Source organism: Caretta caretta, chromosome 13, assembly GCF_965140235.1.
Source record: "Caretta caretta isolate rCarCar2 chromosome 13, rCarCar1.hap1, whole genome shotgun sequence".
Lineage (NCBI taxonomy): Eukaryota > Metazoa > Chordata > Testudines > Cheloniidae > Caretta > Caretta caretta.
Window position 1 is genome coordinate 17,204,220 of NC_134218.1, and position 17,723 is coordinate 17,221,942.

The following is a 17,723-nucleotide window of genomic DNA, read 5'->3' on the forward strand; positions in this document are numbered from 1 at the left end:
CAAGATCACTTTTTGAATTTAAGTGCAACCCAGGATCTACTCCACCCTGCTCACTACTCCCTCCCTCCCTCCCTCCTTCGCTTGCTCTCCCCCACCCTCACTCACTTTAACCAGGCTGGGGCAGGGGGTAGGGGTTCGGGATGGGGTGTGGGCTCAGGGCTTGGGCTGTAGGAGGAGGTATGGGGTGCTGGCTCCAGGAGGGAGCTCAGGGTTGGGGTGTGGGCTCCCATCGAGTGGCACTTACCTCAGGCTGCTCCCGGTCAGCGGTGCACCTGGGCTAAGGCAGTCTCCTTGCCTGCCCCAGCCCCACGCCACTCCCAGAATGGGCCAATGTGGACCCTTGAGGGGCATGGGGGCATGTGGCGCTGCACGCTGCCCCCTCTGCAGGCACCACCCCTGCAGCTCCCACTGGCCACAGTTCCCCTTTCCCAGCCAATGGGGGCAGTGCTTGTAGGCAGGAGCAGCGCGCAGAGACCCCTGGCGCCCCCCTCCTCCTCCCGGGCCGCAGGGAGTGCTGGCCGCTTCTGGGAGCAGCGTGGGGCCAGGGCAGGCAGGGAGCCTGCCTTAGTGGCAATGCCGCTGGACTTTTAGTGGCTGGAGATCGCGATCTACTGGGAGAGTCTCCAGGATTGACCAGTCAATCACGATCTACGGGTTAGTGACCACTACTGTAGAATGCAAACAGTTTTTAGCTATTAAACAGGAGACCTTGGTTGGCTTTGTGTTCAGTGGTGTATACCAGTGGTTTTCAGTCTCTGGTCCGCAGACCCCTGGAGGTCTGCAGACTATGTCTAAGGAGTGTGCGAAAGGTGTCTATGAAAATAAAATTTCAGATCCCTGAAAAAGATTTCTGTTTTTCTGATCAATCAAAAGTATGTAAATATCCCCCCCCCAGATCAAAACCCAGAAGTGTTGTCACCATAGAAGCCCACCATTTAGCGCCTTTTTTCAAAATGCGTCAAATGCCATGCTGAGTACATGCAGCAGGATTTATAGTTGAATTCTGTTCAGTCATATTTCAATCTAAGGCTCCTATAATAGGGGTCCACAGACCACAGGTTGAATTTCTAAAGGGGTCCACACCTCTATTCAAAATTTTTTAGGGGTCCACAAATTAAAAAAGGTTGAAAACCATTGGCATATACTGGATATCATTACTCTTGAGAGCATTCTGCACAAAAATAAATATATATTTATTTTCTGTGCATAATATTTTAAAATTAAGCAAATTTTATTTGTCAAATAAATGTGGAGGCTCTAGCATGGCATTGGGGAGCACAGGCCACTGGCTGCACGGAAGTGGGAGATCACTATGCAGCTCCCCCCCAGGACATGGACTCAGCAGTGAGGCTGCATCCAACCCTGACACAAAGCAAGGACAGGGCCTGCCCCAGAAACACCCCAGGGCCCTGCCCCTCTGTGCAGGCAGGCAGGCTGACTCAACAAGGCAGGATCCAAGTGTGGGGGGATCCAGGTGTGGGTTGAGAGGATTCTGTGTGGGGCAGTCTGGGTGCAGGAGGCTCAGTGGGGGGTTCTGGGTGCACAAGAGCTTGTTGAGGGGTTCTGGGTACAATAGTAATGGGACTCTGCAAGGGGGTCCAGGTGAAGGTGGTTGAGGCTCAGCATGGGAGGTCTGGATATGTGGGGGACAGAGCTCGGTAGGGGGGTCTGGGTGTGAAGAGCTCAGTGTGGGGTTCAGATGCTGGGAGAGTGGGGCTCAGTGGGGTGGGGATCCAGGTGAGGTGAGGATCCGAGTGGCTCGTTGGAGTGGTCCAGGTTCAGGGGGAGTGGGGCTCATTCGGGTGGGGGGTTCTGAGTGTGGGGTGGGATGAGGCTCGGTGAGAGGTTCTGGGTATGAGGGGCTCTGGATCCACGGGGCGAGGGAGGTGGGGGTGGGTCCATGGGGGAGCAGCTACCTGTACAGGGATCCCTCCCCCTGCAACTGAGGAGTGGGGAGTAGAGGGAGTTTGCAGAGCTTCCTCCAGCTGGGGGAGAAATCTGGGAGTGATCCGGCCCTGGATGCTGTGCAGGGGAAGAGGAAGTCCCGTCCTCCCCAGCCCAGCTGGGACTAGCAGCTGAACCCGGTGCAGGGGCGGAGCCACCAGCCAGGTCTTCCCCATTCCCACCTCCTGCCCCACAGTGATTTACTTCTCTGCCAGCTGCCTTAGTCACCCAAAACATACTGCTAAAGAGGGTAGTATGGCCGCTCTTGTGGTTTCCCTTTGCTTTCCCATTAGAAAATCATTTTTCTGTGGGGAAGCAAAGAAATGTGCGGGGGAGATAAATTCCACATATGTGCAATGGCGCAGAATTCCTCCAGGAGTAATTCATTCTCACTGCCTTTTGGAATGGGCTGGCATATTTTGCCCTTCATTCAGCTATGTACCTTTATTGACACTGCTTAAGCAAGCTACAATTTGAGTAACTGTTGGTAATAAACAATCTTTAACAAGTGCCTATTTAATGAACTTGAACTTTTAAGATGTTTCCCTCTTGCATTTTGGCAAACACCAAAGGCAATACCTACGCATTCCAGGTATAAAGAAAAGGAGTTGAGTCTCTTCATGCATCAGTACAAGATACTGTCTATAGAGACCTGATCAAAAGGTTGCAAGATATAGAGCAGGGGTTGCCAAGCTTAGCGGGCCCTTAGTGGCCCAGTTGGTTTTTCAACTTTAAATGAAATAGTCCAAATGAAGAAAATAGTCTCTCTACACCTGCTAGCTTGACTGAACCAAGTGTAATTAAGGCAAAAGCTTTTTACACAACAAACTGAAAGCACTTGCTTTGGAAAAATGTAAATACCAGCATTTGCTCCATTATAATGACTGAAAAGAATATAGGTACTTAATATAGTGCATGGCACTGAGATGTTATTTAAGGCTTGAGTTGACATAAAAAAATGGTTTCCCCTTGATTGTTGTATATAATATTTTTTTAAAAGCCGCTCTCTTTAATTAAAATTTGAGGGTTCATTGACTCAGCATGATGATCATTTATTTAAATTATTTTAATAGATTATAATTTAGGTATTAACACCGGTTAATTTCAAATGGGATTTATTTTAAAAAACAAATTAAATTAAAAAATCCCTGATTTATAAAATAGTTATCTAGACTGATTTAGTGTCCAGCAAGAATATCAGTTCTGGCCACGAGATGTTAATAAGTCATACAATGTACTTGTATGTGCAATGTATTTGTATGGCCTCCGTTTAAACTGTAAACTCTTTGGGAGCAGGAACTGTCTTTTTGTTCTGTTTGCACTTAACACAATTTGGGAACTGTTGCCTCCCGAGTTAGGCAAAGAGGTGTTAAATGACTTGTCCATAACTCTTAAGTGGGGAAAGGAGGCATAAAACCAGTCCCCTTGCTTTTTCCCTTTTGTAAAGTGAGATGACATTTGACTCAAAAGTAGGACCAGACAGCAAATGTGAAAAATCGGGATGGGATGGGGTAATAGGAGCCTATATAAGAAAAAGACCTTAAAATTGGGACATCTGGTCACCCCACTCAAAAGGCAGATTCTGCAGAGAATGTCTTGACCCTCAGATCCTTAACTTATGAGAGGTACAGTATCATGATTTCTAAATTATCTGTATCAAACAAGAAACCTAAGTTTCTCCTAATGTTTGAAAGCAATTGTAACTTCCCCTTTGATCTCAGGAGTTGCCTAAAGTGGCTATTTGTGATGCTTACTTTGGAAAAGAATGGAGCATGCATTGTCCGTAGAAAACAGAAATACACTTCTTGGAGGCCCAGAACCTTTTAAAAATAAATGTATTTACGCTTAATTGAGAAATAAGTGTAAACGTTCTCTTCAGATACTGTCATGGCCTGCTGAAGTGTCAGCCTCACTTGTCTTTTATTTTTAGTTTAACTGAAAAAAGGCTGCACCTAAAGCTGGATTTTTATTTTCTTTTATTTGTGGTACATTAAGAGAATGAAAAGTAGAATTATGCAAGATATGCAATCTTTTATTCATGAGAGAAGTTGCCAGGCTTGGAGGATAGGTCTGGAGATGGAGTTGGCATGTGTGCCCTTAGGAAAGGAGTGACCCAAGCAGTGCTTGCTTCTCTTCACCCAACCTATTGCTTTAGTCTGATTTTTTTCTAATAAGAGAAGTTGCAACTCAAATAATTCATAGGTTGCAAAACCAGAAGGGATCGTTATGATAGTCTAATCTAACCTTCTGCATAACTTGGCCCATATGCTTGTCTTGTGGTCCTTTCAGCCTCAGCTGCTCTGCCTAGCAGAAATGTTGGGAAGGTTTTTAAATGTCCACCTGTTGCCATGTACACACTGTCTGTTGAAATGGCCAGGCCAAGATACTCTAGACTGATGATCATGACATATCAAGGAATAAAGCTGTGTGGAAATGCCTGCAGTTCAGGATGCATCAGTACATTGTAGTTAAAGTTCCATCAATACACTGTAGTTGTGAAATAAGTCCGCTAAATGGCTTTGTTAGTAATAGAATATTGGAGAATGGAAAAACCTGTAGCTCAAGTAGTTTTTTCTTTTCCCCTCCCTAGATTATCCTCTTGATTTGAACCACAGTGAAACCTTTCTGCAAACCACAACTTTTCTTCCTGAAGATTTTACCTACTTTCCAAACCATACCTGTCCCGAGAGACTCCCTTCTATGAGTGAGTAGTGCTGTGACTCGTTATCTTCCTCTCCTCTCCCTATGCTCCATCTCCATGCTGCCCCCTCCTTCCAGATTACAACCTATAAAACATATTTCCTGTGGGAATGGGAGGAGGTAGGAAGAGCTTACTGTTTTATTAGAGGTTCTGCACCATCCCAGGGTTGTGTACACTGCAGTCTTTGGGAGATCAGCAGCTATGCTGGTAACCGCTAGAATATCCTCAAACCCTCACATGTGGGTTTCTGGGAGATCTTCACCGTTTTACCTAACTGCTCCAGAGTCCTTGTCTGTTCCTGCATGTTTTTGGATGGTGTGTTCTAGTACCATTTGTCTCCCTCCTGACTTATGTACTGCACCTCCTTTTATGTAGCCATGTTACGTGGGTGGGGAATGAATAGAAATGCTGTTCTGCAAGCACAAATGCTGTAAATCATTGTTTACCAGACTCCCAGAACTAATCAATCTCTTTGTTTGAGACTCATCTTTTTTTTTTTTAGGGAATGATAGAAGTGCTTGCTCCTTACCTCTTCACGGGGCTTACTGCAATATTTGCCAACCTGGACTAGTTCTAGAAACAGAGCAATGGAATACAATGAATTGGACCATCAAACTATCCTCTAAAAAATCCTATTTTGAATTTCACTGGGCAAGTCTCTCTTCCTTGACCTATGGTCAGAAAATAGTGACTAAGCGGTGTGTTGGGAAGCCAAATGCTAGTGAGGAAAGAAGACACTAAAAAAATTTTGTGAACTGTTTTAAATTGAAAATTGGCTTTTGACAAAACAAAACTTTTCTGCTGAAGATTGATTTTTTTCATTGAATCTCATTATTTTGATTTGGAAATGCTACCACAGTGCCTTATCCTCCCATTCGCTTCTAAAGGCTGGGCTCCCTGGGCAGACAACAACTCCTATTATGCATCACAACCAGAGTCTCCCATGATGCACTGCCTCTCCAAGAGGGAAGACCATGATGCGTCATGGGAGATGTAGTCTGACCAGGGAGCCCAAGCTATAAAGGAGAATGAGATCATGAGGTTCTGTGGCAGCATTGTCTAATCAGTTTTTTGATACTTGACAGGAAAAGACCCATTTTGCAATCAGCTCTAATAATAAGTGTATGAAAAGTGAAGTGGGCAGAAGCATGCACACTGATGAGGTAGGACCATGAGACTGAAGTGTGTGAGAAGCCTGAGATGCACCTTCTCTTGCTGGGACTGGAATATTGACCTCTTCTTTCCATTGTGTACACAGAGGGCCCAATTGATGTAAATATGAGTGAAATCAGAATGGAGGATATCCATCAATTATTCTCTAAAGACCTGTCTATCAAGCTAGGAGGCCATTGGAAACCTGATGACTGCCTGCCTCGCTGGAAGGTAAACTGTAGCCTCAAAACAGCCACAAGCTACATTAAAATGTGATGCCATTGTTCAGTACAAAGGAGTGCAAACAATGGCATTGGCAAGAACTGGGCTATGGTTACATTTTGCCATTCTAAAGAAAAATATCTTGTGTTACATCACAGATAATGTAGGGATGCCTGTAACATAGGTGTTTCTTGTCTGGCTTTATACCTGTAGCTTCAGGAGCCTCTTACCTAGTGACAGATGGGTCAGCACTTCATTTCTTTTATAAGAAAGTTTTGGAGAGGGGTGTGTGTTGCTAATGGGATGTGGAGCCTGTCAGCTCAGTAACCGTTCAAATCCAGCTCAGCTGATAGTGTCTGAAATGTGTTGCATGCAGATGGCCGTTTACTGGTTTGTGTAATGAATTAGTTCCTAGCTGACAGGTATCCAGATCACCAAAATTACCTCTCTTTTTGAGCAAGAATTAGCCCAGAAAGACCAAGGGTAACATGGACCTTGGAGACAATGACTTTATCTTTGCTACAGAGGTTCCCTGCTTGTAAGGGTGGAGACACATTAACAGCATGGTGTAGGAGAATCATGCTCTACCTTTTCAGTTGGTAGAAGATTTAAGTCTCCAGCGCAGTCTCTCTCCCCTGACCGAGCATGAAATTGTTAATGTTTGAAAGAAACGTCGTCTCTCCCAAGTAGTAGTATATTTTAAAAAGCTAGAGTACCGAAATGCACAAAATAAAGGAGGCATGAGAGTGAATGGCCAACACACGATTGTGTGCTCCATGTTATATGTTGCATGAAGGAAAAAATCCATCATGGCAGCCCCAGGAAATGGGTTAGATCTGTTAGTCCTTTTCCATCAACATTGTCTATGGTCCTGTGATTGTAAACACATACACATGGCTTCAGGCATACCCGATGCTCTGAGCTGAAGGTTTGTGGGCTGCCAAAGTGAAAGCTGGTTTCCAAATATAGTAATAACTACCTGATGTCTTCCATCTCTTAGGTGGCAATCCTGATACCATTCCGCAATCGTTATGAGCATCTTCCAGTTCTCTTTAGGCACCTTATTCCAATGCTGCAGCGCCAACGTTTACAGTTCGCATTTTATGTTATTGAGCAAGTGAGTCACTTTCCACGTATATGCAATGTATTTTTCTGAGCTAATCCATCACCAGTGGGAGTAACCACTGGAACATGAAATGCTATTGTGTGACTGATTGCTGCCCGATGCATCCCACATATGAAAGGCTATTTACTGCCTTCTGCCCCCCGTTATTGCACAATAATGGCAAATCTCCAAGTGTGTCCTGTGTGTTTTTATCAGCCAGAGTACATATCATAGGCTTTCAAAGGTTACTGCTTAGCGTTGATGTGTGTACAATACCTAGCTTCTCATAATATGCCTTTCACCTGAATGTTATGTTGGACACAGGCACTTTCTGAAAGCTTCTGGGAAATTAAGTCTCTTAGAATAAATTAGGTTTGTTTAGCACATATATCTATTGTTAAACCAGGGCAAGAGGGTTACAAAAACAGGAATTTAAGGGGTTTTTTTTCCCCCTTGAGTTTGTGTAGGAGGCCATGAGAAGAGTGACTGACTTCCAAACTTGTACTTGGTGTACATAGAGTTTGTGTGTGTGTGTGTGTGTGTGTATGTATGTATATAATATGAATTGTATATTGAGCTTCTTCTGAGAAATAGCTCTACTTCCTAGGCTGGTAACCAACCATTTAACCGTGCCATGCTCTTCAATATTGGCTTTCGGGAAGCAATGAAGGACTTGGACTGGGATTGTCTGATCTTTCATGATGTGGACCATATACCAGAAAATGACCATAACTATTATGGATGTGGACAGATGCCAAGACACTTTGCAGCCAAGCTGGATAAATATATGTATCTGTAAGCACCTATATTCCCCCTTCATGGATAAAAAGTCAATAGCTAGATTTTAAAAAGATTAATTTCAGTTTGGTTTCCAGGTTTTGTGCAAGTAAATATAGCAGAAATAAAAGCAAACCTCCCAATAGCTCAAGGCTTAATTCAGCTGCATCCAGGAGAATGGCTGCTCTGACGGGGGAGGGATAGCTCAGTGGTTTGAGCATTGGCCTGCTCAACCCAGGGTTGTGAGTTCAATCCTTGAGGGGGCCATTTGGGGATTGGTCCTGCTTTGAGCAGGGGCTTGGACTAGATGACCTCCTGAGGTTCCTTCCATCCCTGATATTCTGTGACAGGCTGTGAACAGGCAATTGCATCAGCCCTGACCTGCGACACTGTTCACAACAGGTGTGACTAATGCGCTCTTTTTTATTTAGGCTTCCTTATAATGAGTTCTTTGGTGGAGTGAGTGGCTTAACGGTGGAACAGTTTCGGAAGATCAATGGCTTTCCTAATGCGTTCTGGGGCTGGGGCGGAGAGGATGATGATCTTTGGAACAGGTACTGATGTGTGTCTTGACTTGAGTCTACTTCCCAAAGATAGGGGGATGGACAGGCTTCCATGCAGACTTTCCTATGGTGTGACTCTTCTGCTCATTGATGAGTTCTTGTAACAGCATCTAACTCGTGACACCTGATGTATGTTGTACAAACTGTCATCATTGATGATACAGTAGTGGCTGGCCTGGTAAAAGAATGTGCTGCCACAGGGGTTGGGGATATATTTCCTCAGGCATACAGTGCACGCACCCAGCTTCTTGGCAGTGGACGCTCCTCAGGGCTCTGAGTGAAATAAAGCCTGGGTATTTTACCTGCTGCTGTGAACTGGTTCTAAGCCTGCCCCCTGAAAGCCTTAATTTGGTTGAGCAGCTTTCAGACATCTCCATCCTTGCCATTGCATGGAAAGGGGCTTTATACAACATGTGGAGGGAAGCTGCCCCTCCCCACCCAGGCAGTGTGGATTGGCTCTGGAGCTATTCCATGCCCTCTTCACATGGGTGGAGGAGTGGGGAGACTATCACGCCCTTTAGGGTATCCTGATAAATGGAAAGATTGGGCTTTGATTCCGTTCTACTAAAGCAAATTGGATTGGAAGCTCATAACTAACAGAGAATGAGGAAATATAGTTCTTGCCATAGGGAACTTTATGAAATTGTTGGCCTTGGGCATTATTTCTCATGTTGATGTTCATCTGAGGATCAGTTTGACTACTCAATTAAAACGTAATGTACTGAAAGCAGCTTAGTTTGCCCAAAGCCTGAACTGGTTGAAATCTTCTCACTTCATTTAGCTAGCTAATGGAAACTTGTACTTACTACAGACGACAAGTCTGTTGTGGCTTATGATTGTTCAGCCTTGGCAAGTATTGAATTGGGAGCAAATGCAACAGTCAGTCCTATCTTTGTAATACAGGGTTCAGTATGCAGGCTACTCAGTGACTCGGCCACGAGGAGTCACCGGGAAATACAAGTCAATTCCACACCATCATCGAGGTGAAGTGCAGTTCCTGGGAAGGCAAGTGAGATTTTTATTATTGAAGATTTATGTTTCATTCTGAAGGATTCCAAAATCATCATGCCACTATATAAATCCATGATGCGCCCACACTTTGAATACTGAGTCCAGTTCTGGTTACCACATCTCAAAAAGGGTATAGTGAAACTGGTAGAATTTCAGAAAAAGGTGGCAAAATTGATCAAGGGTATGGAACAGCTTCCATACGAGACGAGAGTAAGACAACTGGGGCTGTTCATCTTAAAAAAGAGATGACTAAGGGGGGATATTACAGAGATCTATAACAGTGGTTCTCAAACTTTTGTACTGGTGACTCCTTTCACATAACAAGCCTCTGAGTGCTACCCCCCCCCTAAATTAAAAACACTTTTTAATATATTTAACACCATTATAAATGCTGGAGGCAAAGCAGGGTTTGGGGTCGAGGCTGACAGCTTGCGACCCCCCATGTAATAACCTCGCGACCCCCTGAGGGGCCCTAACCCCCAGTTTGAGAACCCCGATCTATAAAATCATAACTGATGTGAAGAAAGTGAATTGAGAGGTGTTATTTACCTTGTCACACAATAGAAAAATCAGGGGTCACCCGATTAAATTAATAAGTTGCAGGTTTAATACAAACAAGAGGAAGTACTTTTTCACACAATGCACAACTAACCTGTGGAACTCATTGCCGTGGGATGTTGTGAGGGCCAAAAGTATAACTGGGTTCAAAAAAGAACTGGGTAGTAAGTTTATGGAGGATAGATCCATCAATAATTGTTAGCCAAGATGGTCCGGGACACAACCATATGCTTGGGGTGACCCTAAGCTTCTACCAGAAGCTGGGAGTAGTAGACAGGGGTACTTCACTCCAAAATTTCCCTGTTCAGTACATTCCCTGTGAAGCTTTGGTATGGGCCACTGTCAGAGACAGGATACTGGGCAAGATGGACCATGGTCTGACCCCTTGTGGCAGCTTGTATGTTCTAACGTTATGTACTAAAGCACTTCACAAATTAGCATTCATACTGTATAAGAGGGTAATATGTGGCAGCAGTCAAGCAATGCAGAGTTTCTTCACAACAGTGATAGGACAGGAAGGGAATAATCAGAAGTGCAGGGAGACAAGATGTAATAACCCAAACTGGCGTGGTTAATACCCTGGACCCTTTATTCTAAGGTCCTGTTTAGTGGTTGTTGCTTTTCCAAAAGAGTGGATTTTAGCAGCATAGAACCTTTTGGCAACAAGCTGCGGCCCTGGCTCTGTACTCTGAAGAAAGTGAGCCTCTTGTGGAGTAGTCAGCACCACATGCTGAAGCAACGTTTGTTTCCTTGAAGGTTCTCATCTGAACATTGAACCAGGCCAGCCCTGCTTAACCTGTAAGAGGGATTGTAGCAGGATCCACAGCCTTGGGTGTTATAGTTTCTAGAACAGCCTCTGTCCCTGTTTCTATTAGACCTTGTTTATGAGGAAGTTCAAACTCTCCTGTATTTGCATCGTGCAGGTAGCTTCAATTGCAAAAGTAATATGTCAGTCATGTGCTTCATAGCAGTTTTGCTCCATTTTTGTTTGAGGTGAAATAACACCTCAATCGGCTTCCTTTTCATTTTTTCTAGTGTAAAACACAGCTGCAATAGGAGAAAATATATTTTGCCATAATTTTAAAGTGAGCAAGATTGTGCATTCAGCTAACTCTGACTTTTATTTTTATTTTACAATAGTGCCTTGGAATGCCAACCAAAGATCAGGGCTCCATTATGCTAAGAATGTAAGGATAAGTAACAAAACAGTGCCTTGCTCCACAAAGCTTATAGTCTAGGTGAAACAGTATGCTGAGTCACCAGGAAAAGCTCCACATCATTAGGTTTTGTTCCTGTTTGAGAGAATGTAAAGAGTTAGATTGTGTATCAGGATTGGCATTCCAACAGGACCCAGAGAGCTGTTTCCGGAAGCATAAATGCACACATGCTGTCCCCTATTTTCCAGGGGGAACCCCAGGAAGAGTATGAGTGAGCAGTATGCAATGGTGCGAAAGAGCTTGTTTAACAGAACCAGTGGGAATGATTTATTTGTGAACAATTACATGACTTAGCACCTCACAAGCTACAACTGTTTGTTTAGAATGGCAATTAGATGTAAATTGTATTATCCACTACTAATACCAGAACAGGAACTGCTAGGAGAGCTCTAGAAGAGAAACTCGCAAAGCTCACCCTGCTAATACTTTTTGAATTAACTGCAAATTCAAGCAGGGAATGAACCTGTAGTTCATTAAGCTCTGGGCCTCTTTCTGGCATCAACTTTCCTGTTCTCCGAGCTTCTGTTTGATAGAGATAAAAATCTTTTTCCTCTCTATATCTGGATTTCATTTTGCTACCAAACAGATTATGGTGAGGAAAAGAAGTTTCTACCATTTCAATTCTCTGTAGCTGAACCAAGGAAGTCAATTTCAGGGGAAAAATGTCACACTTGTTCCGTTTCTCTGAAGTATCAAAGGGCTACAATGCAGTGGAAATGAGAGCTTTAGATTTGCCTCCTTTATTTCATCAGATCTGGAATTTTGTAGGCTGATGGTCAGGGTGCATCCAGTGAACTGCTGTCACTTATTTGGCAAGAGTCACTTGAGGTGCGTTGCTACCTGAAGGTATGTTTCAGAGGGTTCTGAAGTGGTCTGTTTATCTTTTAAGCCATTCAGCTTGCTAGCTGGAGGTATTACAAATCAGAGCATAACATCGTAGCCCGCCACTGACTGTAAAGCTTGCAGTGACTAAGGACTACCTGACTTAGTTCAAAGCCTTTGAACTAACGCTTTCTTTATTACCCTTTTTTCTGTAACTAGGGCTTTGTCTAGTATGGGGTCTGGTTAGAGCCACCAGTGTATTTACTCAAGAGTGCTCCCTAGTGTAGATGGGCCAAAGCTGGTATTTGCTCCGGTGCATCTTAGCCCTGCTTTATATTGATGTCATTGGTGTAAACAGCTTTGCCTGACTGCTCCTGTAATGTCAGAGCCCTGTGCTGATGAACCTCCAGCCTCCTCACATCTCCTCCTGGATCCCACTGTTTCTCACTTTAATTGATCAAATGGAACTTCACTTCCCTGTATACTATCCTTACTGACACACTCATAGTCTGTTCACTCAAACCTTGAGCTGATTGTCAATTTCCCCACACCCAATCTCTTGCCAGATCTGCGCTGCTACTTCTCCCTCTGCTGTGTCCTTTCCACCCCACTGCTAAAACTGTATCATATGCCACTGTTTTTCTCTTGCTTGGGCTACTGTAATCTCCTCCATTCTGGACTCACTCCTTCCCCCTCCTCAATCTATCCAGCACGCTGCAGATAAATCTTTTCCTGCTGCTCCTGTAACATTAACTACTTCACCTCTGTGTTCCTTTACTGATTTAATATTTCACTGGACCAAGTTCAAAGGCTTCATGCTCTACTTTAACACCCCCTCTGGAAAAGCACTAAAGATTGTGAAACATGTAGATACTACAGTATTGAGGGCTGTGCAAGTACCAAAGAACCTTACCCTGCCTGTATGTATCCACCTGTTCCCTCTCACACCTTGTGCTGTCTCTTGTACCTCTGTGACTCTTTTCCATGGGCCCCCAACCCTGAAATGAGGTGCCAAGAATCTTTGCTCTCCCCCTCCTCAAAGTCAGTTCTTCTGGTTTCTGTTCACCCCCAGCCTCTAGTCCAATGCCATTTGCTCCTGCTCTTTTGAGTGATTTTATTTTGTCATCATCCTTCCCCTCATTTACTCTGTCTCACTTAGATGGTAAATTCTGTGGGATGGAGGCCATGTCTTATTTTTGTATGGGGTACACAGAAAACGCCTGGAGTCATTCAGCTTCTTTGTGTCAGCATGATCTACATTTTTGGGGAAGGAAGTTATCAATTCTTATTTCTGTGCATATTGACAGTTTGACAAAACTGTGCCAGCTGGACACACAGAAAACATACTAGTCTAAAAAAATAACACTGATCTGATTCTGGTCTGTGTTATGCAACGTTCCAGAGAGTGGATCAAAATTTTATTTCTGCAAAGTATTAAATATTTGTGTCTAAATTCTGGAGTTGTCTCTTATACATACATCTTAAGGGGTCTGTGTTCAGGAGGATTTTCTCATGTTAGCTTTTTCTTGTTGGGACTGTGTGTAGTAGCTCTCAGCCTAAATTTCTGCAGCCTTGAGCAGTGTTGGGAGTGGATACATCCATCTTTTGTTCTCTTTTAAACAGGTATGCGTTGCTGAGGAAGTCAAAAGAGAGGCAAGTCCTGGACGGCCTCAGTAACTTGAACTACTTTCCAAACGTTACGTATGACGCCTTGTATAAAAACATAACTGTTAACCTGACACCAGAGCTGGCTCTGGTAAATGAATACTGAGAGGAGAAAATAAGTTTGCTTTGCCCTTCAGCAAGAAAGCAACACGTTAGACATACTTTTATAGGGTTACCAAGGACAAGAAACACATTGTCTAATGAAGGATCACAGTATTTCGAAGAATAAAATTGAAAATGCACGCACAAATCGTCTGGCCCAATCCGATTGTTTGTGCAGCAAGCTCGGGGAATTCACTCGCTTTCTGGTTTTATGAACAATGGTGTGACCTGCTGCTCTCATCTCTGCATTCCGTCTCCTCCAACAATCTCAGATATCACAACAGTGATCTGACGTGCTTTCTTCTCACGGAACCAGTTTGGCTGAATGACTCTGTTGGCTTCTTGAGTTTGGATGCCAGAAGCAATCCAGTAGGCAACTGCCCTAATAGGAGATCAAATGAAACTTAAGATGATACCATTCTTCTACATTTATGTGTTGTTTTTTTTAATGACCTGCTTAAACTATATACAACAGAATCGCTTCTTAAAGAAGTGTAAGTGTAAATAAGCTGTGTAAAATGCCTTTTTTATTTTCTTTTACAATTAAAACTCAAGCGAAAGGTTTACATATTAAGGTCACTCATTTAGACCCTATCCTGCAAACATGTACATAATGTTGCTCCTAAGCAAGTCCCTGTACTCATGTGAGTAGTCCCAGTGATGTAAAGTTAAGCTTAAGTGTTTACAGGATAGGGGCCTTAGTTGGTAGGATGCTGGGGTTCAGAAATATGGAGCCACATCATTGCTTATTACGGAAGTGGCGTGGGCTTTTTGGGAGAAGGGAGGGAGAAGGGAAACTTCATGAAAGAACAAATATCCAGCTCATATCATTGTGCAGTAGATAATGTGTAAATTATAGTTCATATGGAGTTTTTCCATTTTATTTCTCTTGGGTTTTCATTGTCCATTACCCTCTATTCCACAGTGGTGGCAAGTGCAAGCTTAGATTCTAGACTTATTCAAACACATCCCTCCTCTTCTTCTCTCTCTCGCCCCCTTACAAAATTCACCAGTAGGCCTGTGTGGTTTCCATGCACAAATCCCAAAAATCTTACCTTCCCTCCTCAGTCACTGTCTTTAGGTTTGGGCAGTCAGCTGCAGTTTATTAAATCTGCCTCTAAATTAACAACGTTCTACAGTGATTCCTCTAATGTAACATTTTTGTTTCATAAATGGTATTTTGATATATTTATTGTGTAAATTGAACAGAACACTGAACTAATTACATTCTAACTGTAGGTAGAATCCTTGGTTATGATCCTTAGCCAGGGAATGCATTCCACAAGTTCAAATAGTGAGCTAGATTTATCCACCGATGTAAAATCATAATGAGAAAAAATGAAGGGCATTCTAATTAGTTCAGGAAAACATAAGTATCCAGAACTGAAGTGCTTGGTTGATATCCCCATACAGTTTTACAGGTTTAGGTTTTTTTTCTGAACTGTTCTCCTTGGGTTGTGCCTGTTTTGGGATTGTTTTTTTCTGGTTTAAAACCAATCCATCACTTACACAGTATGTACAAACTCACTTTTACTCGACTTCTCTATGGTAAAAGTGCTTTGGGTTGCTTTTTTATATATCTATATATAGAGATTGTGAGTATTTAAGCTCAGAAGTACTTTAACTTTCTTTTATTGCATTGTTTGCCTTCTGTTTCCTTAACTCTTATGGTTTACATTGTTTTCTCGGTTCCATGGACATATGATCCCCATACACATCTGCTGTGGGTGTGATTGACCAGGGCTCTTTTTGGTCTCTCGAGAATAACTTAGGTTTAGAAAATATGGAGTTCTTGTTGTGTAGACCTTATTAGCATGCATGAAAGGACAGTGCATCTGGCCTTGAAAGTGCTGGTAAGTTTGTAATTTAGGTTTAAAGTCTTGGAATACGTGTGCTTTAAAATTGTTTCTTGAAGGTTATTTATAGTTTGGTTTTTATGGCACATATAGCAATAAAGACTCTCTTGCTTCTGATCCTTGATCCCTGTAATTCTTGTGGACCCTTTTCAAATGCTGAACCTTTACTCTCCCCCTCATTTCTTTAATCTTGAAATGTTGCTAGCAACTGATGTCTTTAATGGTGCTTCAAACAAGGAATGTATTTCAAATGGTCTAAATTCACCACTAAGTGAATTGTGCATGCATGTGTGAGTAGATGTTAGGCTGTATTTTAGTTTGAATCCTCAGTCTTTAATGTATATTTTACCATCTCTTACACCCTATGTTTTGAACAAAAAAGGCATTCCCTCTACTCAGAAATGTACTCATTTAAGGTTGGCCTGAAAGTGCCCGTTTCACACCTAATCAGTGTCACTCTTTGCAATTTTTTTGTCAATCAGGTTGAGTTTTTCCCTCTCTCTAAAATGTGGAATATCTTAAAATGTGCACTGTTAATCTTATCGGCTAAGTCAAATATTGTGTAGGAATGTAACTGTTAAAACATTTTGTCAAGCGCATGTGCTGTTATGGTGTAAAAATTCTCATAGTAAAAAGAACTGTACATATTCTGGCAGCTGAAATTCAACAAGGCCACTTGTGCACCCCTTGTATGTCAACATTGTCTACTAACCTTGCTGGGAGTCAGGGCGTGTTCAGTGCTGATTTTTTTTTAACAAGCCATGTGGGGTTTTATTTGCTAAAATATTTATTTAAAGTTCATTATTTTTTTAAAGATCCTCTTCTATAAGGAATTTACCAACTGAGCAAGAGTCACACACTTCTAGTCACCCACTGTCTGAGGTGGAGTTAAACCATAGGTCGTATCCGTCCATCATCATGGCTTTTGAACTTACTCTTACATTTTTAAGAGGTGCCAGGGTACATGTTTGCACTGAAATGTAGTGTTTTAAGAGAGAGAGACACACACACACACACACACACACACACTTTTTTCAGCAGAGCAATCCTTTGTATCATTACATTTATTTACCCATGTGTTTGTACATTTTTGTATTTAATTTATGAATGATTTTTCAGTAAAATACATATTCAAGAACCAAGAAATTGCAGTGGAGTCTCTTATGTTGTGTGTTCTTTTGGGGAGGAAGGGGAGGCTTGTGGCTTGTATCTGTTGAGGAAGGGAAGAGGAGGTCTCTGTACCTTAAATGGTAAGTCTTTAGAACAGAGCAAAATGTCAACAAACAGAAAAGAAAAGAGTGCTTGAGGGTCCACCCAGTCTTCTGCTCTTGGGTATGGAGTCGAACATTGTTTTTATTGCAGCAGCATGGAGAGACATCATTCTGAGATCAGGGTCCAATTGTGCTAGGCACTGTGCAAAAACAATCAAGATGGTCATTGCCCTGGAGAACTTAAATATAAGTGACGGATCAGACAGCAGGTGGATGCAACAAACATGGGAGAAGCACAGGTAGCAGTGAAATAACTAATAGTCCAGCACATCAGCTGCTTAGCATTCCCACAGGCATTCACTCCTTTGCTAAGCCGCTATAGACCTTCTCTTGAGCAACTGTGCAAAGGGAAGGGAAAACTACGCTGCTCAGGCTCCAAAGAAGAATAGGAGATTCTTTGCCTTTTTGCTATTCAAATGCAGCAATTGCATGTGGGAAAGACTCGTGCATGCCAGGTTGCCAGTCAGAAGGTTAGCAGTCTGGATTAGATTTGGTCGATGTTGCCACCACCAATCTCATGGTTGGCTGATGACCTAGTGAAATGAGTATTTAGTGATTTGTGGGCAGGTGGCTACGTCAACTGCCTACCACCACCCAAATTGCACTGGCACAAGGCAACTGTCTGAAGTCCCCGCCTCCTTCGGAGAGGTAGCTGTGATAGAATAGGACTGACTTGGTGGGGGACGCTATGGGGCAGCTTCTCATGTAGTCTATGTATGGAAGAGATCCTTCAAAACTCTCATGAGCATCCAGTTTT

General features: G+C 43.0%; 1 protein-coding gene across 3 annotated transcripts in view; it reads left to right on the forward strand.

Moving 5' to 3' along the window:
• B4GALT5 (beta-1,4-galactosyltransferase 5) overlaps positions 1-16,841 on the forward strand; it is an 80,648-nt gene extending 63,807 nt beyond the window's left edge. For all 3 annotated transcript variants that reach the window (XM_075118771.1, XM_048819710.2, XM_048819713.2), the window contains 7 exons: positions 4,535-4,648; positions 5,904-6,028; positions 7,020-7,136; positions 7,732-7,919; positions 8,333-8,455; positions 9,368-9,469; positions 13,696-16,841. In XM_075118771.1, coding sequence (XP_074974872.1) covers positions 4,535-4,648; positions 5,904-6,028; positions 7,020-7,136; positions 7,732-7,919; positions 8,333-8,455; positions 9,368-9,469; positions 13,696-13,843 — 917 coding nt within the window. In that variant the 3' untranslated portion in view covers positions 13,844-16,841. The remainder of the gene's footprint in view (positions 1-4,534; positions 4,649-5,903; positions 6,029-7,019; positions 7,137-7,731; positions 7,920-8,332; positions 8,456-9,367; positions 9,470-13,695) is intronic.
• The last annotated feature ends 882 nt before the right edge of the window (positions 16,842-17,723 follow it).